Source organism: Poecilia formosa, unplaced genomic scaffold, assembly GCF_000485575.1.
Source record: "Poecilia formosa unplaced genomic scaffold, Poecilia_formosa-5.1.2 Scaffold561, whole genome shotgun sequence".
NCBI lineage: Eukaryota > Metazoa > Chordata > Actinopteri > Cyprinodontiformes > Poeciliidae > Poecilia > Poecilia formosa.
In genome coordinates this window covers 189628-213083 of record NW_006800500.1, presented here as the reverse complement: position 1 = coordinate 213083, position 23456 = coordinate 189628, and the positions used below count along the sequence as shown (strand labels likewise).

At 45.6% G+C, this 23456-nt stretch overlaps 2 protein-coding genes across 5 annotated transcripts in view; both read left to right on the top strand.

Moving 5' to 3' along the window:
• Positions 1–22398, top strand: part of adam9a (ADAM metallopeptidase domain 9a) — a 34014-nt gene extending 11616 nt beyond the window's left edge. Inside the window, exons 22-25 of one of the 4 annotated variants that reach the window (XR_001660033.1) lie at positions 57–86; positions 431–498; positions 596–3372; positions 19538–22398. Coding sequence is in view for 2 of the 4 variants with exons in the window: in XM_007540807.2 (XP_007540869.1) it covers positions 57–86; positions 431–498; positions 596–665 (168 nt within the window). In the remaining 2 variants the exon portion in view is untranslated. Of the gene's footprint in view, positions 1–56; positions 87–430; positions 499–595; positions 4658–19537 lie in introns of those variants that run through there. The other 3 variants (XR_001660034.1, XM_007540807.2, XM_007540808.2) reach the window with 3 other exon arrangements.
• The window catches only part of ogdha (oxoglutarate dehydrogenase a), a 27014-nt gene continuing 8864 nt past the window's right edge, over positions 5307–23456 (top strand). Inside the window, exons 1-9 of the mRNA XM_016665300.1 lie at positions 5307–5410; positions 8017–8374; positions 10908–11081; positions 14537–14605; positions 14797–14899; positions 17743–17787; positions 22944–23059; positions 23131–23285; positions 23352–23455. Of these exons, the coding sequence (XP_016520786.1) occupies positions 8135–8374; positions 10908–11081; positions 14537–14605; positions 14797–14899; positions 17743–17787; positions 22944–23059; positions 23131–23285; positions 23352–23455 (1006 nt within the window). The 5' untranslated portion in view covers positions 5307–5410; positions 8017–8134. The remainder of the gene's footprint in view (positions 5411–8016; positions 8375–10907; positions 11082–14536; positions 14606–14796; positions 14900–17742; positions 17788–22943; positions 23060–23130; positions 23286–23351; position 23456) is intronic.

The following is a 23456-nucleotide window of genomic DNA, read 5'->3' as shown; positions in this document are numbered from 1 at the left end:
TCAGACTGTTAAGTGGAGCTAATTTAAATAAACTAACATCCGGTGTTTTCTCACAGCATCACGCTCAGCTGCTGCCGCCGCTGCAGGTAAAATCCTCTCACCTCACTGCTGCAGGAGTTATAATAATATTAATTACAATAATAATAATAACAATAATGATAATAATAATAATAATAATAATAATGCAGTCACAGCTCTAATGTCTATTCTGTCTCAAACTTTAACCTTCTGACATTTTGACTTCACTGTTCTGCTGAATAAAAATAAACTGAGCTGGACTGAAAGTGAAGCTCCTTATAGTTGGACGTCTGTCTGTTGGACAGACGTCCCTGATGTCCTGATGTCCCTGATGTCCCTGATGTCCTGATGTCCTGATGTCCTGCAAAACAGTGACATAAAATTGATATTTTACTTCCTGTTGTGTTTTCAGGTGGTGGAGACCAGTGAGACCAGTGAGAGAGCTCCGCCCTTCGCTGCAAGGCCGCCGCCGCCTCCTCTGTAGGAACGCTTACCTGGCCTACACACCTACACACACCTACACACACCTTGATGAGGAGCAGAAACCTGACATCTTTTCTGTCTTTGTCTTCTGTAGAAAACCGAAACCTTCTGCTGCATCTCAGCCTCTGGTGCCTCAAAGACCCGCCCCCGCTCCGCCTGTTTAGCCAATCAGGAGCTTCCTCTCGACTCCGCCCTCCTCCTCTTCCTCCTGACCTTCAGTCTCCTTTCTCTGGTTCCTTAGCAACACCCAGGGAGGAATCAATGAGGCGGATCAGCCGACCTGGAGGTGCAGCCGGACTTGGACTGGGCCGACAGGTCGGACTTGGACTGGGCCGACAGGTCGGACTTGGACTGGGCCGACAGGTCGGACTTGGACTGGGCCGACAGGTCGGACTTGGACTGGGCCGACAGGTCGGACGGGTCGCAGCAGGACTGAACCGAAGCGGCTCTTGCATTTGTTCACCTTAACTTGGTCAGGTGACCTCTGCTGTAGCCAAACCAGCCAATCAGATAAATCAAATAGCAGCTAAACAAACAGTTCATGTTCATAAAGCGGTTACTGGAGCAGAAATAACGCTGAGTTCACCCACTGCCACACGGAGCAGTTGCATTCAGATTCTACTGGGGCTGAATGTAACTGGGAACACTGGGCTCCCAGTGTTCCCAGTTGCATGATGATAAACCTTAGCAGAAGCACTGGCCCAGCTCTAGTGCAACTTTATGATGCAATAAAATTATTATATTCCTTCGTAAGTTTTACATAGCAAATCAACAATACCCATAAAATGCTAATATGTCATTCCCATCAGCTGCTGAGCTGTTAGCCTGTAAGCTAACAATTCATAAACTGACTGCTAATATAGTAACTTATAGCCTTGATATTTATGCAGTTAAATATGGACAGAAAATACTTTTTTAACTTTCCAATCATTCTCTAAAATTATTAAAATATCCAATTTGGGTGTTAGCAGGTGATGCTAACTACATTAGCATGCTACATTAGCATTTTCCAGACTGAGCAGCAGCAGTGTTTTTAATCAAACCATTTAAAACGTTTTATATAATGTTTGAGTTATTACTAATAAATATTATTAAAAACATACTAAATCAGTAATATTTACAATCCTGTCAGAAAACCACCGTATCTGTCTAGTTAGTGTTAGCATGCTAACATTAGCATCTTCTGTTACAGCAGCGGTGAATTAGACTTGATGACAAAAGTTTCAAACGCTGTTTCAGTGCTTCATTGATGTTTATTAGCGACAATTCTGTATTATCTATTAATTCAATAAATAATCTTTAAAATATCAGAAAACCACAATTATGTTAGCATAACATTAGCATCTTCTGTTCTGGTGGCAGTGAATTAGACTTGATGAAAAAGTTTCAGTGCTTCCAAAGCGTATGTTTTTAACGATAATAAATAATCTATTAATCCAACCAATAATGTTTAATTATTATGGATTTCTTTATCTGAAAACCACAATTATCTGAGGACTTATTGTTAGCATGCTAACATTAGCGCTTCAGTGCATCAAGACTTAATGGCATGTGTGATTTTTGTAAATTTTTGCCATGTTTTGAATTTGTCAGGAAACACCAGAAAAATGTGGTTGAGGGTGTGAATTTTAAGTGTTAGCATGCTAACATTAGCATTACTGCAGCTGCATCACTGGACATTACTGGAGTCATTGTCTACATCACACAGTAAAAGAGATGTTTAATAAAAAGGAGCATGACATCTTACCAGTAAAATGAAGCTAGCCTCGCTCTGATTGGCTGGTCTGTGTTGCAGGGGGCGGAGCCTTCACCTGGTTTCTGTAATCTTTTCTAGTTAAAGAGTCGGTGTTGTGTTGAACTGCAGCTCCGCTCAGCACTGTCATAGGAATGTAACGCACCCTACAGGCGCCGTGTGGAGGTGCGTTTAGTTTCAGCACCCCGCCCCGCCCGGCTCACTCAGTATTCTCCCAGTATGCAACGCGAGGAGCTCAGGGCGGCTCAGACTTTTGGTTTTCGATGTGTGGTACGCAGCGTCTGCACGATTTATGCAGCAGCGAAGAAAACGTGTCTGCAGCGCTGCACTGACTGGACCTGGATCTGGATCTGGGTCTGGATCTTTATCTTGATCTGGATCTGGTCCTGGACCCGGGTCTGGACCTGGGTCTGGACCCGGGTCTGGACCTGGGTCTGGACCCGGGTCTGGACCTGGCGGACTCTCCCTGCTCTTCTTTGCACAGAACCCTGAGTACTCTGCGTTAGGGCTAGCTAACTTTGTGCCAACTGACTCTTGGATGCCAAACCGAGACGTGAGGCGGGCAGAAGCGTCTGGTCGGCGCCGGCCGGCCGGTCGGTTTGGAGGAAACGACTCAGATCTCATGCTGAGGCTCAAACCAGCTGAACGCTCAGACATCATGGCCGCCTCCAGTTCAAACACGGCGACTCCTCCTGACTCCTCCACCACCAGGACAAGATTTCCTCTTTAAAAGCTGGAAACTGATTGGGTTTTTAAAATCATTATTTCTCCCCTGTCATTTCAGTACGGCAGTCAAAAAGGGACAAATCTACCTTGGGCTCTTAATCAGATTTTTTACGGATAATTTTGTCCTCTAGTTTATTTTTTACCTCTGGTTTGATGCTGATTCTACGATTCGGTGCTTTACACAGCGTTACTGTACATTTTACTAGATGTCTCTGCGTTTCACAGAATGCTGCGTAGCTTCTGCTGAACGGTTCGTCCCGTCCGTAGCTCTGGCTCAGATATCTAATGTATGGTCCAGGTAGGATCCATGTCAAGAATTAAATATGAAAAATATAAAATATTACTCAGAGATATTATCAAAACATCAGCTGCTAATACACGTTTCTTTTTTGGTCATTTCCAGTGGTGGACACATCTCTGCTAGAGCTAATATTTGATCCTTTTTAGCTTTTTCTAGCTCTGAAAACATTTAGCATACTTAGCTTCCCCTAAATTAATGTGTCCATATAAATTCTAAAGCACTGATTTACTTGGCTGTTTTGTAAAGTTTCAAGTGAATAACATTTGACGCCTGTGATTTGGACGTTTATAGTCATACTCTTATTTTGAAAGTGGTGAAGATGCAGCAATTCTGCTTCCTCACATTTAATTTTTTTAATCAAGAAACTTTGAGCAACTGGCAAAATGCAACAAACAAGCAAACGGCGTTGGTGTAGTGCTTTAGCATTAGCTTATGCTAAATACCATGTTGGTGTAGCTGTTTAGCATTAGCGCAGCTAGCTTTGTAGAGTTAGCCATGCCCACCACTGGTAATTTCTTTTCCCCTGAACCTGTAGGGGGCGCTGGTGCACACAGTTGTCACTGTACAATACAATAAAGGATCATAAACATGAAGGTCAAGAATATTTCCATTAATAATAAAACTGAGAAAATATTAAACCCTTTCAACTGAAAATTCACGGAAACTGACAAATTTTCACCAGAAATTCTGGTTGCATTTAAACTTTATACTGTTACATGTCGAAGTACATTCAGAAGAGTAGAAACAATCATCCTGCAAATATATTCAAAATAAATAATATAATAAATTAAAGAAGTTATTTGTAGGTGATTTGTTTAGCAGGAGGCCAGAGATTAAAGCCATATCTTTAAATCTGATGGTTTGAGTCCAAACGTGAGATTTGTTCAAAGCGTCTGATCGGTTTGTTCACCGGGTCTGATCCCAGTTCGGTCCTTCAGGTTGGGATCATGAGCAGAGAGGAGAGGAAATCCATTCACTTTCTCTCTTTACATTTATAAATCAATAATATATATGGATATAATTCACGAGTGTTGAGGAATATAAAGTAGGGCTAATAGATGTGAGCTTGTTTCATTGATGGTGAACCTGAGTTGGACACAGAATCTTATTTTCTGTTACAAAATGATTTTATGGGATTTTTGTTTGTTTGGTTTGATTCTGTTTCTGGTCATCAAAAATATTTCATGTTTTTATGTCTGTGTTAAATAAAACTCTTTCTGCCCCGACTGGAGGTCAGAAATTCATACGTTCATTCGTCCTGACAGGAAGTCTGACTGTTTTTAAACGAGGATGCTCATGGACCCACTGCGGTTGCTACGGCAACAGTGATGTATTTCAGCTTCAAACCGTAATTTAATAAACTTGATTAAATCTGATTGTGTTGGTTTGAATCATGTCAGACGCTTTTCATCTTTTAATAATTAATCATTTTTATTGAGCAGGAAACATTGATGAAGAACGTGTAGAAATGTTTCTGGACCGCTCAGTTTGTTAAAATGATTGTAACGGTCAGTTTGAGTTATTTTTGGTAAAACAGGAAGCTCAGGTTCTTATTCTCTGATCTACACAGACTCAAATATTTACATACACGCCTCATAAACCTTAAATATTTAATGAGGCAGAGGTCAAAGCTTTGGAAAGGCCGTTCTAGCATGATGCTGCCACCACCATGCTTTTCTCCTCCAGACAATGTTAGTCACTGTGACCAAACAGCTCAGTTGTTACCTTAATCACCCAAACAAAAGCAGTAAACTTAAAATATCCAGTTCTGCGTTCCCGTTGTACGCAGAACTGGGATTTTATAGTTTATATTTTTATTTTATTTTATTTTTTTATTTAATTTGCACGGTTCATCTGCAAGAAAAATAGACTTGGGGTTTAGTTACTCTATAAAAAAGTATGTCTTTCTTATTTCAAATACAGTATTTGTGGAAAAAATGTTTTTATGCCAAAGACCAGCATAAAATTAGCTTGTAGAAATTATAAAGTTTAACTGGAAGTTTTCCCTCAGTCCCGCTCCTCCTGTTGTACGTCGTGACGTCAGCGACGTCCTCGCTGTCATCACTTCACCGGGAGAGAAGGGCGTCCGGGTAACTGGCCGAGAGCGGAGCCGCTGGACTCTTCTGGAGGTTAGTACCCGGCTCAGAGTGCTCTATGCTGGGCTGTGGAGTGTGTAGAGACGGCCTGCTGCTGTCTCTGTGATGAAGGAGGATTTCAGTCTGAGTTTAAACATTTTCTAAACCGTGTTTGGTGTTAGCATGCTGCGCTGCTAGCCTCGTGTGAGCTAACAGCAGTCCGAGCTGAACTCTGAGGTCACCTGTGAAAAGCAGCCCCATCTGAGGCGGCTCGGTCACTCCGGGGTTCGGTTCGGTCCGTTTTCATTTGCTGAGTTACTCTGGTTAGCGCCAGGTTATCTGCGGAGCTAACCGGCTAATTACATAACCTGATGTGTTGGCCATGAAGGTAATCAGCCTCTCTGCGGAGGAATATCCCGCACTATTTGGCCTGTTGGAGCAGTTTTTAACCGTTGAATCCCTCCCAGCAGCTGATTTTCCAGAGTTTTAATAAGCTGTCTGTAATTTTGAGGAACTTTGACTCGTGAAAGGACAAAGTTACCGACAGCTTCAGTAGCCAATAGCCGGACGGGCTTTCTGAGGAGCAGCCAATCAGAGGGCCGGCTGGACCGCTGGTGGGCGTGTCCAGACGGGGACTGCAGCCGCACAACAAGGTCAAAACAGAACCTCCAGCTGGGTCTGGGCGGAGGTTCTGACGGCTCTGACCGAACCAGAACCAACCGGGTCCAATTTCAGCTGAGGGACACGAACTGTGGAGAAGTTCTTCAGAACTTCCCAGAACTCCAGCTGGTTGCCATGGTGACTGGACCAGAACCAGCTGGGTGTCTGAGCAGCATCAGGTCCAGAACGGAGTTTCACTCTGATGAACGTTCTTTAATGAACGTTTTAAATGACTAGATGCTGATGAGGCATAACATTATGACCACACAGTGAACTAATAATATGCGTTTGGTCTCAGAGCAGTTACAGAACCTCCGTGTTGGATCAGAACCTCCCCCGGTCTGGTCTGTCCTGGTGAACAAGTTCAGTAATCTGCTTCTGTTACATTCCACTCAGTACATCATTCATGGATCAGTACTGGAATAACAAGATCCCGGGTTTCATTTCCGAACGGGTTACCATGACAACCGGATCTGAAGATGTGATTGGTGGATTCACCTGTTCAGAGACGGACACCTGATGACCTTTGAAGTTCTGCCGGGTCCAAACGGTTGGCCGCTGGTCCTTTGGGCCGGTTCTGTTTGGAGGAGTGAACGCTAAGCAAACTCTGGTTCAGTTCTGATGCAGATGTGAACAGCAAGCGGACCGGACCGCACCCAAAACAGGGAGTGGACTATAGAACAGGGCATTCTGGGTAAATGCAGCCAAAACACACGTTAGCCTAGCGCTAGCAATTAAAATGTCTCGATTAAATCATTGAGATGTTGTAGCTTCAGTCTCCAGTCGGTCCGGGTTCACAGGAGACCAGAACCAGAACCAGCAGGAACCCGACGAGCTGTTGGCTACGTCCTGGTTCTGACCCGGTTAGGGGAGTAACCGTACATCCATCTATATCCATTAAATGATTAACGATGCAAAATGTAAATATGGATCCAGACCATCATTTAAGAAACTTTTTACTTTGATTGTTTCAGTTCCTGTCAGAGATAAATCGGTGGAGTTTTATTTTGGTTCATATAAACATGAAATATTGTTTGGGTGTCAGATCACAACAATGTGAATGAAAATGTATCAGAACAGACTTCATATCAGCAGTCCGGTCAATCAATCCGTTTATTGGTTTATCAAATTCAGCAGTGAGGCGGCTCCAGGTGTTTCACCTGAAAAACAAAATCACAAAGTTGCAAAGAAAACTCCAAGAACTGATCATCGATCATCATCTGAACTGATCAATATGTCGTGATAAGTGTTTAATCGTTTTAACCAGTGCCAGGACTGGGGGGTTATCTTAAACCAGTTAAACCAGCAGCTGACTGGTGGTCTGTGTGGAGCAGCTGATGAAACGATTAATTGATTATTTGAATAATTGATTAATCGTTAACTGGATTATATAGATAAATTAGCAGTAATGAAGCCAAAACTGTACAATAAGGTAAACATTTTACATTTAATATAAAAAATGTTTAGTCTATGAATCTGTTTTACCAGAACCAGAAAAAGTCTCCCAATAATCACCTTCAACATCTAATTATTGATCAGGTAATCAATAACAATAATCAGATTTTCTCATGTTCAAACATTCACTAAAGGAATGATGTTGATTTTCTTATTTAAAAAGGATCAATGAGTATCAATCAATGGATTGATCATATTAATAATGTTTATTTGAATGGTTAGCTGCAGCCCTGATGATCTGGACCTTCTCTGGTTCTGTTCTGAACAGAACCAGCTGGGTCCAGACCAGCAGAACCGGAGCAGAACTTCCTGCTGGAGAAGCTATTCAGTTTCTGCTCAAACTGAATCGTTTGAGCAGATTGATTGATCAGATCAGAACAAACATCCGATTGGTTGATCAGATCAGAACAAACGTCCGATTGGTTGATCAGATCAGAACAAACGTCCGATTGGTTGATCAGATCAGAACAAACGTCCGATTGGTTCCTCACATCACGACCATAACTCACACTCTCTGTCTCTCTCACTCTCCCTCCCTCCCTCAGTGGACGTTTGATTCAACGCTTCCTGTGCAGCGGCGGCCCGGGTGGAGCTTACTGTCTGAGGCGCAGGATGTCCGGCCCGTCGGACCGATCGGCACCACCGTGTGTGTGAGGACTGCTCATGCATCGCTTAAGGACTTGTGCGGCGCGGTTGCGCCCGCTCACCGCCTCGCAGGCGGCGCAGACTGTCGGCCAGCAGCGGCCAATCACAGCCACCGGCGCCGCTGGCTCAAGGACGTTTCAGCCAATCAGGAGCTTCTCGGCGCCGGTGGCGTCGGAGCCGTTCCTGAACGGGACGAGCTCCAACTACGTGGAGGAAATGTACTACGCCTGGCTGGAGAATCCCAAGAGTGTCCACAAGGTGAGGCGCCCCCTGCTGGACCGGGGTCAGAGGTCAGGCCTGAGTGAACAACTGGAGAAATGGTGGCGCCTCCTACTGGTCTGATGAGAATCCTCTCTGGTTCTGGAGAGAAATGTTATTTGGGTCCAGAAGGTTCTGAAGATCCACATGCTTTTACTGTCTGGTCATGTGACAGCCGGTTCTGGTCCAGGTTCTGTTTGGAGGCATGACCTCTATTGACCTCTATTGTTCTGATCCGACGGGTCAGAACCCGTAAATCCCACGTCCAGACGGGAGTCTGAAGGCGACTCAGCTGCCATCAGAACCGACCCGATATCGTTCCAGCGCCGCTAAAGGACACCGGCTAATTTTAGCTCCCCGACGCTCCGACACATGGCTCAGCTGCTGCACTGGACCAGAACCAGAACCTCTGCTGGACCAGAACCTCTGCATGTTCTGGTCCATATTTCCTGCCGGAGCGGTTGGGTGTTAAGTTCAGGTCAGAACAGGAACCGGGTCCAGAGCGGTTCCTGTCAGGAAGAGGGTTTAAATCTGTTAACCTGACAGCAGCTACGCTTTTATTCAGTTATTTATCCCCATAAACTCCCTCTAAACATGTTTAAAACACTAAACTGTGCCAGTACTGACGGGTTTTGGTTCCACCAGAACATCAATAAAAATAAAAAAATATCAATTAGAATGAATAATAATCAATAATTGCAGATTAGTGATTGTCATCACCCTCTGGATGTACCTGCTGTCCTGCAGGTGCCTGTTTTTAAATGTTTCAGTTGAATTCAATCGGAGGCGCTGAACCCCTGGACTGATCGCTACCGTAATGTTTGGACTATGAGCGGCTACAGTTTCAAATGCTTTGAGCTTTAACCACAAACTCTCCGGTAAATAAACTAACTAATGTTTGTTTAGGAAGTAGAGCGTCCTCACTCAGACACACGTTTGACACAAAACACCAGGTTTAATTTATTTTCCATTATTTTGTTAATAAAGGTGGGAAAATAAAAAGATTAATTAACTCAAAGGAAAACCTCAGGGTGCTTAACATATTTATACAACTTTTTCTCTTCATAGTTATCCTCAGGCTCAGTAGCAGGGAAATTACGGTAACCACCAGGACTGAATGAAATGTTATGAATTCATCATTTCAGCATCTCACAGGAGAGTCTGGAGTCCAAGTGTCACGAACTTGTTTTTCATGTCCATGTGATATTCAGCCTCACACCAGATATTAATGACATCACCATAAAGGTTAAAGGTCACAGAAGGATGGACCATTCAGCCCCACAACCCTCCAAACAGGACGTCCATCTCTTCATCACAGTATTGCTCCCATTGCTGTGATCTCAGTTAGTCAGCCATGTTGTTCAGCTTAGTTGAAAATGTCTGAAATGTTTCTATTAAGTTACATTTATCTGAGTTGAGTCTCAGAACCAGAACCGGTCCTGCTCTGCATGGTTAAACATCATTTCTGCTGTTTATTAATAAGCATCCCAGAATAATCGTCGTCTCTCCTCACTGAACGTTTCTCTGAATCTTTGATTCGGTTCATTATTTATAACGTTACAGAAACCAAACATTACTGATCTAAAATGTGATTTTCACTGAATTAAAAAATGCTGAACAAAACATCAATATTAAGCTAATAGGTGATGTTAGCATGTGTTTACACCATGTCTAGAAGCTTTTGGAGGAACTGACTGGGTGTTCATGGGTAGATTTGCTCGAGCCAACATGGTGGACGTGTTGCTGCTAGCGTTAGCAACCTTGTTGCTCTGTGACCTCGTTCTGCTGGAAGTGTCTCCATGGTAACCAGACTGGTTCCCCAAACTGTACCGTGGTTTTTAAACACTAAATGTCATGTGGCCCCTGTGTTTTAACACCATGGCAGGGATTCAGAGTGGGCGGAGCCTGGAACGGACCCGCCCCTTCCTGTGGGTCGGGTCAAACGAATCCAAATCCTGGAAGTTAATGTTCTGCAACCTGAAGAACTCAGCATGACTGTTGTGGAGCTAATTTCTACTGCAGAATGTCTGTCTGGCTAGCTAGCTAGCTAGCTAGCAAGCTAACGGTAGCCTTCAGTGCTACTCCATGACTAGCGCTGTTAGCTTCCTGTTCTCCCCCAGCCTGGCGCTCTGGTTGCTGCCCTGAACTGTTCTCCTGGACGAACTGCAGTGATTCTGCAGCCGTTGGCTCGGTTTCAGCTCTGAAGTGACTCGGGTTGTTCTGCAAAAGAAGACAAAATATTGCAAATTCCTTGTAAATATTCCTAAAGTAGCACCAAAAAATTCACTAAAACTATTGTGAAATCTCCGAGGGACTGATAAAGTTTTGTAACTAAGAGGGTCAGAGATTTTCGTGGTTATTGACCTCTGTGGTGCCGACGCGCTAATGAATCTGTTTTTCTGATTTCTGCTCTTGTGATTTTCACAACAAATTTACGCCCAACGTGGGGAACGATAAATCACATACATGCATACGTTAAAACCTCCTCCCATCCGTCCTGCCTGACCTCTGACCTCTTCTTCCTTCCCTCCAGTCGTGGGACGTGTTTTTCCGTAACGCCAACGCCGGCGCGCCCCCCGGCGCCGCCTACCAGTCTCCTCTGGGTCTGGCGGCTCCTCAGCTGTCCTCGCTGGTCGGCGCTCAGCCCAACGCGGAGAAGCTGGTGGAGGATCATCTGGCTGTCCAGACCCTCATCAGAGCCTACCAGGTACGAACACATTTCACCTGGAGATGAAACTGTAACCTTCTCTGAACCAGTGAACTATGAACCTGAACTGATTCAGTTTCAGTCACTTTGACCTGATTCTGCTGAAGTTGGAACAAGTCTGTGGTTTTTATGTGAACTGCAGTAAACTCAGGCCCAGTTTGCACGATAAAAAGTTCTGGTGAAAATGGAAGTTTTGCTGAGTTTGTGCTTCACATTTACACGAAAATAGCGAATGTTTTCCCTGACAGTGGCACAGTTTGACAACGGGTTCCAAACGTACCGCTTGTAAACGGAGTAAATGGGTCTTTTCTGTCAGGGAGTCATGGGCTCATGCAGTATGACGCAAAACAGCTGCTGCTACAATCCACAGAAGAAGAAACTGCCGACAGGTGTTACGACGATCCGCGCTTCCCCGTCAGATACGTTTCCCCTCGTCTCCTCGCCGCTCTGCACCGCCAGGCGGCAAAATACGCTCCTGGTTGTTCAGCGCTTTTATCCAGAGAACTGCGGACACTGTGAAAGCTCAAACATGTTTCAGCAAAGTTTCCCACTTTTTTTTACTCTTTTGCAACTGGGCTCTCATCAGTGTGTGTGTTGGCCCAGATTCTGGGGAAATGCGAATCGACTGTCAGGTAGAACTTTGTTTAATGCAGAACCTAGCAGCCACTAGTGGCGTGGCGAAGGCACTGCACCTTTTCGATGTGTAAACAGAGATTGTAATTGGAATGGCTTCAAGTAAATGTGTTAATAGAAATGGAAAAAAAAAAAATTGTTGGATCGTTGTCATGAAAACGGCCTCAGAAAAGATTCTCATCCTTTTCTGCACATTAACTGGTTGAAATCTCCATATTTATAAAGTGATTAATTATTTAGTGAAATTGTTTGAACTTGACTGAACGTCGGTGTGAAACTGAGCTGAAATCTTTAGCTTTCTGTTTCTTTCAGCCATGATTCCTCTGATTTCTCTGAACATGTCGAGTGTTTCTGTCTGGGTTATGAGAGAAAAGGGCCTAGTCCATGTAGCCGATACCTGGGAAGACATTTTCATTGGTTTTGGTCTTTCATCCACATGAAAACGCAGTTTAATATTAAAAACAATTATTTATAAAAAAGTCTGACCAAAGTGAAGGTTTCAAAAACCTGTATCTGTTTGTGTGTTTATGGGAAACAGATTTAAAATCCGACGCTTTAAAGTCTGCGACAAATAATTCACAGATTTATCCACAGACTCACTTTGACATTTATTTCCAGTTATTACTTGTGATTATGCTCAGTCCAACATGATGGACTATAAATTTAACATTGCACCCACCATTAGTGTAACTTTAGCTGTGATGCTAATTAGCGACAGTAGGCACTTAAGGAAAGCAACTGACCATTCAGTCTTGGTATGTTGATTATTTTCAACATACTGAGAGACTGTGAAGCTGTTTCTGAGCAGCCATTTCTTTCCACCGCTGCAGCGTTGTGGAGGAATCAAACCTTCCTCTGCACAGCCAGGTCAGAGAGGGAGCAGTTCTTCTCTTGAAAACAAATACTTCCTGCTTTCTGACTGAAGCAACACTGAAGGCGCCGCTGCACTGTTTCCATGGTAACAGATTACTGTACTAATGAGGCTTTTATTTTCCAGGTGAATTATGGAGAAGAAAAGCTGGGATGTGGCTTAAATCAAAATTAGAGCTGAAGTCGTTATTATGAACATATAATCTAAATTATAGAATCTATCACAGTATATATATATATATATATATATATATATATATATATATATAACTTTTATTTATGTTGGTTGTCTCATTGAGATCCAAAATCTCATTTGCAAGAGCGGCCTGCTTATTTCTGTACAGTGATATTGAAACTTGTTCATCGCTCCATCAGCCAGCAGAGAGTCAGTTTCCCTCCTGCAGGCCGACAGTTTTCAGCTGCTTCAGTCCAGCTGCAGATTCATAACCAGTCACTTCCAAACCAAAGCTGCGTTTGGCCGCTCACCGTGGAGCAAAAACAAACCCTGACCCCGGATACGAGGCGACAGCAAATCTAATACCCAGAGCTCACGGAGGAGAGCCCAGCTGACCGGCATCGCAGCTGAACATCTGATCAGGGATCAGTGGCAGCATTTAAACTGACTGCATGTTTGTTACAGGAAGCAGTAGTCGCAGCCGGAGCTTCAGGTTAAAATAAGTCCAGGTGAATCTGAGCAGGAACTTGAAATGATTCATATTCCTGCATCATGAGTCATAAGACGAGAGCAAAGATCAGATGGAGAGATTAAATCAATCTCACAGTGCTGGGTCTTACTGTACAGCTGCTTCACGTATTTAGGCCCTTTTTAGTTCATGTTCTCATATGCAAATGAGGGGCGGGGCTTTCTCTGGGGGCGGGGCTAATCTGAGCGCACACACCTGAGAGACGTGAACTTCAGGTAAAGCAGTTCTGTCGGGGATGAGAACGTCGGCACGACTCCGACCAAAACACAACCAGATGTTAAATCGGTTTCATGATCCAGCCAGTCGAATCGCCTCCATGTTGACTTCTGTGAACGGTGTCCAAAGCGAAAGAGGAAGAACGTAGACGCCACGCAGCAGCGCTCTGTTTGCAGCAGTAAAGATGGCTGCCAGTGTCTACAGATGGATTTTAACGTTACTCACAGCATCGTCACTAGACAACAGAAGCTGATTAAAACTTAGCAACCATCGTTTGGATTCACCGTCTGGCTTCCTCTGCTGCTCAGTTTTGGCAGATGTCTCAATCAACGACGTAAAGGTCGGATAAAATGCAGACAAAACTATTGGATACGATTTGGTTCCTCATTTAGAAGCAGAACAAATCTGATGATGTGAACTCTGCCAATCACTGCCCTCTGATTAGCCCCGCCCCCAGAGAAAGTCCCGCCCCCCTGTAATTTAAACTGAGGTAAGAAATAAAAGTCTATGAAATAAGTAGAGCTGCCTTTAAATAAATGAACCAATAAAATGAGGATTAAAATAAACCAGAAGATCCTGGAATGAGATCTGCTGGTGAAACCTTCGTAACTCTGCAGCTGCGTTTCCATTGATCGTATAAATGCACAAATTGGGATAAAAATAAACTTGCTTAATGGAAACGCCACATCAAAAATAGTTTTCTGATAAAATGTTTTCTAGGATCCTGTGGTTTTTCAGCCGGATTTCATAAAATTGCCATGGAAACAGTTTTTTTCACACCAGTCGTGATCAACAACTGGATGTTACTACTGGCGGAAATGAAGAAGACGACAGCAGGAAGGAAGGAGGGAGACGATGCTGCGCATTTTTTAATGTCACGTGAATAAACTTTAACGTGAGATTCCAAATTTTTTCTTAGTTAATGGAAACGTAGCAGGAATCTGTTTTTCCACGTTAGCGGCACACATGAAGCGCAGCTGGAGAGTGTTAACGGTGTGTGTGTGCTCGGGCTGGGTGTGTGTGTGTGTTCAGGTCCTGGGCCATCACAACGCCCACCTGGACCCTCTGGGGATCAGCTGTGTGAATTTTGACGACGCTCCGGTCAGCGCCGGCTTCCAGGACGTCGGTGAGACGCCAGAACAGAACCAGAACTCTGGTGTTAACGTTGCTCTTCCTCCCACCCATCCTCCTCCTCCTCTAACCCTCTAACACTCCCCCTCTGTTGTGACTCTTCATCACTCTTCCTCCTCCTCCTGTCCTGTCCTGGGTGGGTTCTGTGTCGCCCTCTGTAGATCCGGGGGCACCACGTGGCCCAGCTGGACCCGCTGGGCATCATGGACGCCGATCTGGACTCGTGCGTTCCCACTGACATTATCACATCGTCCGACAAGCTGGGTGAGGACCTCCACCCTCAGAGTCAGCCTCCACCTCTTTCCCTCCACACTCACCCCAGCTGGAAGGTTTCCCCGATCGGGAATGCGTCCCACACTAAAATCCTGGATGTGCGCCAGAGGAAGTTCCCTCTGAAACGTTCTCACATGCCAGGAAGGTTCCAGCGTCTCGTTCAATCGTCCATCATGGCGTCTGGAAACTTCTGGCATATGAAGAACGTCTAGAGCATTAACCCACAGATCTCAGCTAACTGGAGCTTCTCTACTGGTTTGTCTTCTGTTGGAAGTCAAACCAGTAGAGAACTAAAAGTTTGTAAAAATGGCAATCACTGTTTTTAATCTTCTGTCTCACTAAAACAACATAATTGTTGGCCTTATTGTTTTAGACGGTGGTCATTAAAATTCCTTCATAAAGACTCAAAGCTGGGAGAAATGATCAGATTACCTGTTTTCTGACTGAAAACTCTAGTTCAGACTAAAACCAGCTTTTATCCATTAAACGCCTCCAGTGGGACTTTGATCGCCACCTAGTGGTGGAGTGTGATTTAAAACACTCCCGTCTATTTTTAGATTGGAATGTGAAACTAGACTGGGACTAAAGAATCCCAGGAAGTTGATCCACTTCCCCTCTCCAGCATCAGGTTGGCCCACTTTTACCTCCAGCTAATGTTTATGACCCTATGCTTCAGGGTTAGCATAGTTGGCGTTTTAGTTAGCGGTGCTAATGTTCGGATTTAGCATAGCTAACATTTTAGTTAGCGGTGCTAATGTTCAGATTTAGCATAGCTAACATTTTAGTTAGCGGTGCTAATGTTCAGATTTAGCATAGTTAGCATTTTAGTTAGCGGTGCTAATGTTCAGATTTAGTATAGCTAATGTTTTAGTTAGCTGTGCTAATGTTCAGATTAGTTAGCGGTGCTAATGTTCAGATTTAGCATAGCTAGTGTTTTATTTAGCGGTGCTTATGTTCAGATTTAGCATAGCTAGCGTTTTAGTTAGCTGTGCTTATGTTCAGATTTAGCATAGCTAGCGTTTTAGTTAGCGGTGCTTATGTTCAGATTTAGCATAGTTAGCGTTTTAGTTAGCGGTGCTTATGTTCAGATTTAGCATAGCTAGCGTTTTAGTTAGCTGTGCTTATGTTCAGATTTAGCATAGCTAGCGTTTTAGTTAGTGGTGCTTATGTTCAGATTTAGCATAGTTAGCGTTTTAGTTAGCGGTGCCGACCACTGATCATAGTGAAGCCCTAGAATCCTGAGATGATCTGGGCTGTGTGACATGGATCAGAACGCGGTCCGCTGTGGTGACTGAATGATGCTCAAAGGTCCAAAGTGACCCAATAAACCCTCCACCACCAGTATGACCAGGTGGTTTCAGTAGAGACCTGGTGGTACCATCAGTGGTACCATCAGAACCCTGCTGTAGTTTTCCACATCAGGGTAATTTAGCTTTAGTTCAAACTTCCTGTTGGAAGACCAATCAGGGCTGCTTTTGGTCTGAACCTGAGGAACCATCACCAAGATGTCTGATTAGTTCCAGCTCTGCTCTGACTGAACTAGCTCTATGTATAGAGGTATAAACATAGACTGTGGCTTCTTGTTGACTTGTCAGCTCTGAACGCTTGTTGGTTCTGACCGGCTGGAGGATTGTTGGGTCACTGCTGCAGCTTCCGTGTCTGTAATTAATGCTAACGATAGCAGCTAGCAGCTTTAGCTCCAGTTGATGTGAAGATCTGAGTCATGATTGGAGGAGAGAGGAGATGGACGTCATGTGACCCCGCCCCCAGAGCGGCTGGCAGGTCAACATGGCCGCCGCTTTGTTTAGTCCTGAACTGAAAGGAAACCCTGGAGATTAAATGATCCAGCATGACCAACGTCAAAGACCCGGAGGTCATCACCAAAGATGGACCATCAGAACCAGGAGAATCATCAGAACCAGGAGAACCAGAGGAAAGTTCTGGTTGCTGTGATTATAAAGTTTGCTTCAACATTTTTGGTTAAAATTTAAAAACACAATGTCTGAATCCTCCAGATGTATAAATAATTTTGAGCCGGGTACCAGACGTACAGTGTTTAGAACCCGATCAGAACTCAGGTCCACATACCAACAGAACCAGCCCACTGTGACCCGGTGCCTCTGATCCACAGAGCCCAGAGCTTCAGGATGTTCCATAGGTTAGAAGGACCCCACATCAGTGTCTGACCTCAGCGTTACTCCATACCATGTGCCAGGAATCTGACCCGGTACCGGTTCTGCTGCTGGACTGGAGGCTCACCTGCTCAGAAGGTTCTGGTTCTGGTCCACACTATTGAACTGATCAGATGAATGGATCAGAACACATTCAAAACGGCCACAGCTTTAATTAACCAGAGAAGAAGAAACATTATGGAACCAAGAACCTGGTCCACAACGGGCCAAGCAGAACGAACCCGACCCTATTCAGATACAAACGGTTCTGTTGGGCCAAAGTTAGAAACGCTGTTGCTTTGCTGAACCAGGAATTAGCCGCATCCCAGCGAATGGCTTGCTGCTGTGGTTCTGAACCAGGAATAAGTCGCATCCCGGTGGAACAGTTGTGGTTCTGAACCAGGAATTAGCCGCGTCCCTGTGGAATGGCTTGGTGCGTGGTTCTGATTGGGTCGAGTTCTGACTAACCCCAGCATGGTGTGGCCTTCATCTCTCCCTCGCTGCGCCGGAGCCGGAGGTTCTGTAGAACCGGGCGGTGCTGGGGGTGCGGAGATGCCACGGGCCGGATGGTGTTGGTGTGGTGGTGGCGGTCGAACAGGCTGACGGTCATTAATGTTGTCTGGGTGTTTCTCCCCATCGCTGCCCCCTGCTGGTGACCTCCAGACGTGGCTGTGCTCAAGAAGAGGCTGAGGTTCCTAACGGTAGGAGGTAGGAGACGCTGCTGCTGCTGCTGCCGCTCTGTAGATCGGCTTCACTTCGCTGCTCAGCTGTCTGCCGGTTCTGACCCGGTCCATCACATTGCAGCTGTCCTCTCCGTCTCGGTCCAATGGTCAGTCGGGACTGATGGACACCACAAAGCAGAACATCCTCCGGTTCTGTTCAGTTTTTATATAATTAGCTGCAGTTCGGTAGGAAGGTTTTCGACTCTGTGGATGTTTTACGTTTCGTTTCGTCTCTGAATCCATCAACATCAGATAAATTAGCTTTTTCACCTAGAAGAAAATAAGACGTTAAAGCTGTAGAACCTAACTTCTAATGAGACAGATGACCTGTGAAAAGATCCATCTCCTGGAGCTAGCCTGAGCTAGCATCGCTACCGACCAAAAACAGCCAATCAGAGCCTGGAGGCAGGTCTTAGCGCTGTCAATCATCTTCATGTACTCGCTGCTAAATGTGCCAACGGCGTAGAAACGATTTACAGGAAAACCGTTAATCTGTCGTCATCAGTGGCTATGCTAACAAGCCTTAGCATTGATGACAGCATATGCTGGCTGCAGAGAGCAAGGGACGGGAGAGGGATGAGCAGCGCCATACAGGATAGTGATGTACAGCGCCAAGACCCGCCTCCTGGCTCTGGTTGTTTCCAGTTAGCACTGGGAACACTGGAAGCTCGATGTTTTCACAGATTATCTGCATCATAATGGTTTATAACGGTTATGTTTTGCAGTTTAAGGTCAAAGTGAAACTGATTTCTACAAAATAATGACAGAAATGTTAACATTGAAATGAAGGATTGTATAAATATTCACAATCAGTTTAAAGTGACTGACCTAATCCAACAGAGGTCCAGCCAAATGGCGCCTCTGAACTGGACTCTTTGATAATGCAGCGCAGCATGCGTATGAAAACATGCGGCTCCGGATGCAGGCTGGTGTTTTTATTGGCAGTTTGAGTTACCATGGCAACACAGTTAGCCAAAAACCTCGCCTTTAAAGCACCGTGGGAATATTTGAGGATTTTCTGCGTCGTCACAGTTTCAGATAGATATGGATGAACCTGTTCTCCGTTCAGACGTTTAGTCTCTGTAGTTTTTCCTCTCGGCTCCAAAAGTTTGAGGAAAAACTGATTTCAGTGAAACTGCCGGTCAGTCAGGATGACTGTGTTTTTATTTCACCGAGATTCTTTAATTCACTGTTATGACAGGTTTGTGTTTACTGTCATGATTTTTGGTCGCATTGTTGCCCCGTCTAGAAGAGACGGTTTCCTGTGGAAATGAAAATCCAGTCTAATCTGTTATAGGGCTGTTGTAAACAAATATTTTAGTAACCGAGTAATCTATCAATTATTTTTACAATTAATCGAGTAATTGGATAAAAAAAAAATATTGGTTAGTTTGGCATAACAGAGGTGTTAATGTCAGATATCATATCAGTCAAATTTTCACATTTGATCTTCCCCAACAGTTACTTGTCTGTAGTTTAGGAACCAACCTGTAACAATAACAGCTCACTTTCTAAGTGAACCTGAAGAAAAGTTACAGAAAGATCTGAAATTATATGTAATAATAAAGAGGCTCACAGATACGCTGATAAAAATGATCCAGTTTTTAGTTTCTGTTCATCTTCAGTGAGTTTAACAGATGAACTCTCACCTCGGCCCAAACCTGCCAAGCTTTGGGTTTGACAAAACGGGAAATGTCTCCTGGATTGGGGGGTTTGGGGTTGGAGGGCAGGCGGAGTAAGACCGGGGGGCAATTCGGGATATTTACGGCTCCTCCGTCCGTCACTCAGAAACTCATCTACCAGCCATGTTCCGCCTCCCGTTGGTTCAGACCGGGATGATGTGACATTTAATGCCGGTTCGTCCTAAAGCTGCTCTTCCACTGTCAGCATCAGCCGCCCGCCGTGTTCAGCCTCTGCCTGTAGAAATCCTCCTCAGCTTCTTCCCGCCGTTCGCTTCCAGCTCCGGAGCAGAAAGGCTGCCGGACTCCCGGATCGCTCCGGTCATCTTAAGGATGATTATTGGTTCCCCGAAAACGATGAAAACCCGGAATTATCACTAATCAATAAAATCCCAGCGGGCCGAACTTGAAGATTGGACATTATGACGATAGCTCTTACGTCACAACTCGGAGGCGGAAGTCAGAGCTCTGCGCAACGCAAATAATGTTCCGGCCGAAACACGGCGCGCTAAATGATAAAACATAAACTAACGAAGCTTCGAGGCAGGAAAATTTTCCTGGAGGAATTTTAGTGATCGAGGAACTGGAATCATTAGAGGAATCGTTTCAGCCCTAATCTGTAATCCACTCTAGTTTTCACTTTCATGTTTTACAAAATTATAATTTTGTAAATTGTCTTAAACTCAGATTATGTTGGTCAGGATTTCTTTATGAAGTTCCCACAGAACTCCTTACTGGATCTGGACCGGTTCTGGTCTCAGAGGCCCGGTTCTGCTCCTACAGTTTAAATGTCTGATCCACTTTAGAGCCGTTCTGGTTCTGGAACAGTTCCTGGAGCAAACATTCGGACCAGAGCTCGCTCCTGTCCCCCCTCCCCTCCCTGTTTCTGAAGCTTCTAGCTGAAGGTCGCTTCCTGCTCTGCAGATATGAGAGGCCAGAACCGGGTTTTAACTGGGTCAGAACCAGATCAGGTTGGACATGGTTCGGTTCTGAACATAGGAGCTGTAGGAGCTTTTCCATTTTCTTGCTGAGTTCTAGAGAACCTCAGACCTGAGTTCTTCTTAACGGAACCGGTTCCTGGATCCAGTTTATGACAGACGGATCCGACTGAAACCAAGAACTCGTCTGCTCTGACTGGACCGGGTCCTCAGGTCCAACTGACCCGGTGTCTCCAGAAAAGCCTCGGCCCGGTTCTGCTCTCTAAAGGTTGCAGGACGTCGGCGGCTCGAATCCGGGGGTAAAAAGTCCAGATTCCGTCCGAGTCGGTTCCCATGGAAACGGGAGAAAATGGGTCAAAAGTTTCTTTAGAAGAAAATTTTAAACATCAAACAGAAGAGAAGAAATCATCGGGGCACAAGATATCCGGAAGACAGAGACAACCCGAGACCAGAACCAGGAGGAAGAACCTGAGCAGCGTCCTACTGGTTCAGACGGCAAAACCAGTGAAACCAGAGAGACCCGACATGCTTCCATTAAACCTCCGGGGTGTAACCGGTTTGTCGTTTGGCAAGGAGCAACGCCAACACCTGCCGACTTCACTCATCAACGTCCAGTCAGACAGGAAGTCTCCAACCCAAACCGGAGTAAACAAACATGGCCGCCAGGGAAGAAGCAGTGCAGACGGTTTGTGGACGACATTAAACGTCTCCATCGTCCATCGTTTTGGATTCCCCTCCACGTTTCCGTCACCTCGCTTCCTGATTGGCTGACGTCACACTCAGCAGGCTACGACATCGGGCCAGGAATATTCTGGATCCGTCTGCATAGCCTCCCGTCCAGATCCGGTCGCTCTGAACTCTCATCATCCAGATCATCTTCAGATCGCCAGGAGGAAAATCTCAACCTACAGCTCTAACCGCACGACCAGGCCGCTCAGACTGTGGCGCCTCCATCAGCGGAGCGCCAGAGGTAGAAGGGGTCAGAGGTCATCTGGGGCGTTTTGGGTTTTTCCAGACTCTTCATCAGATGCCTCAGAGATTCTGTTGGTACCGCGATGAACATCAGACCTGAGATCTGCTGCAGGGCTTCCTGTGATTAGTTGAGTCTGTGTGAGCAGAACTCTGATTGGCCGAGAGATAATCCCCCTCCCCACCCAGGTCCTCTTTTCTCACCTGTCTCCATCGTAACGCCTCGCCCCGCCTCAATAACACGTTCATGTCATCTGTTCATGCGTCTGCAGAGAAGCAACATGTTACCGTCAGAACCAGATCTGGACCCGTCCTCTCTGGGAGACCAGAGCTGGAAAACCCCAGAGATTAGATTCACTAATTACTACGCCAAAGAAAACCGCCCTACTGTAACCGTGGCAACACGTCAGCCTTTAATTTGTAGTTCATCCTCTGGTTTCTTCTCAGCTCTGGTCTCAGCTTGTTCTGTTTTGTTGGTCAAATTTCTGCGTCAGATCCTAAAATTCAGATTAAACGCCAAGATGGCCGAAGGCCCGGTCAGAGACGCTAACGGGTCTCTGCAGAACCTGCCGACCCGGTCAGCCAACCAGCATCAGGATGTCCTGAATTCGCTCCGTCCCCGTGTGGAGACGGAGTTTAATTGAGAACAAATATGTGGAGGTTCTGCTTGTTGAGGAAAAACCTCCAGCCTCCAGGTCGCCCTCTGCTGGCCAGGCTAGGAAGCAGCTAACGGTTCAGATGTTGAAGGTTTCCTTCCAGTTCTGGACTAACGAGACCAGGACGAACCTGGATGAAAAGTTGGCTGCGCTAACCCAAAAGCATTTTTCAGAAATATTAGTTATGCTAATGCTGAAGCACTGTACCAGCATTTCACAGAAGCTAATGCTTAATCAATATGCTAACACTGCAATTAGCAAAAGCTAATGCTAAAGCAATAGGCTAATGCTGTATTTAGCGGAAGCTAATGCTAAAGCAATAGGCTAATGCTGTATTTAGCGGAAGCTAATGCTAAAGCAATAGGCTAATGCCGTATTTAGCGGAAGTTTATGCTAAAGCAAAAGGCTAATGCCGTATTTAGCGGAAGGTGCGGCAACATGGCTGCATTTCTAAAGCATCCTGAATCCTGGCGCGTCCCAACCAGGGATTTAAAACCAGGTTTCTGGTTTAGCTCCACCTGGATCCGTCTCTGGATTAAGCTGTAATTCACCCTGAGCAGCAGGACCGGTTCTGGACCGGTTCTGAAGAGGTTGAGGGGGAGATCTGGATCCGGCTGGTGTCATGGCAGCTCAGTCCTGAACATAGTGGAGGACTCCAGAGTGAAACAAAGTTTGAACCGTTTTGGTTCTGATCAGGAGGAACCAACATGTTTGAAGATCTGCTTCATGCTGATTGGCTCTAATCCTCTCACCTCTTCCTCCTCTTCCTCATCTGTCTGGTTTTCATCTCTAACTTCATTTCCTTCACCTTCAATCTTCTGGTTCTTCACCTCCTTCCTCTTGTTTCTTCTCTTCCTCCTCCCTCCCTTCCTGTCCCGCTTTGCATTATGGGATTTGTAGGCTTCTACGGTCTGGACGAATCGGACCTGGAGAAGGTGTTCCGGCTTCCCACCACCACCTTCATCGGCGGCTCGGAGACGGCGCTGCCGCTCAAGGAGATCATCCGCCGCCTGGAGGTAGGCGGGACGCGTCGCCCCCGGGGGGTATGTAAACATGTGACCCTCTGACTCAGACTGTGTGGCTTCAGATGGCCTACTGCCAGCACATCGGGGTGGAGTTCATGTTCATCAACGACCTGGAGCAGTGCCAGTGGATCCGCCAGAAGTTTGAGACTCCAGGAGTGATGCAGTTCACTCTGGAGGAGAAGAGGACGCTGCTGGCCCGGATGGTCCGCTCCACCAGGTAGGCCTCGCCTGCGGGGCGGCCGGGGGGCGGGGCCGGGATCACCTGACCTCTGGCTCTGTTCAGGTTTGAGGAGTTTCTGCAGAAGAAGTGGTCTGCAGAGAAACGATTCGGACTGGAGGGCTGCGAGTCTCTGATCCCGGCTCTGAAGACCATCATCGACAAATCCTC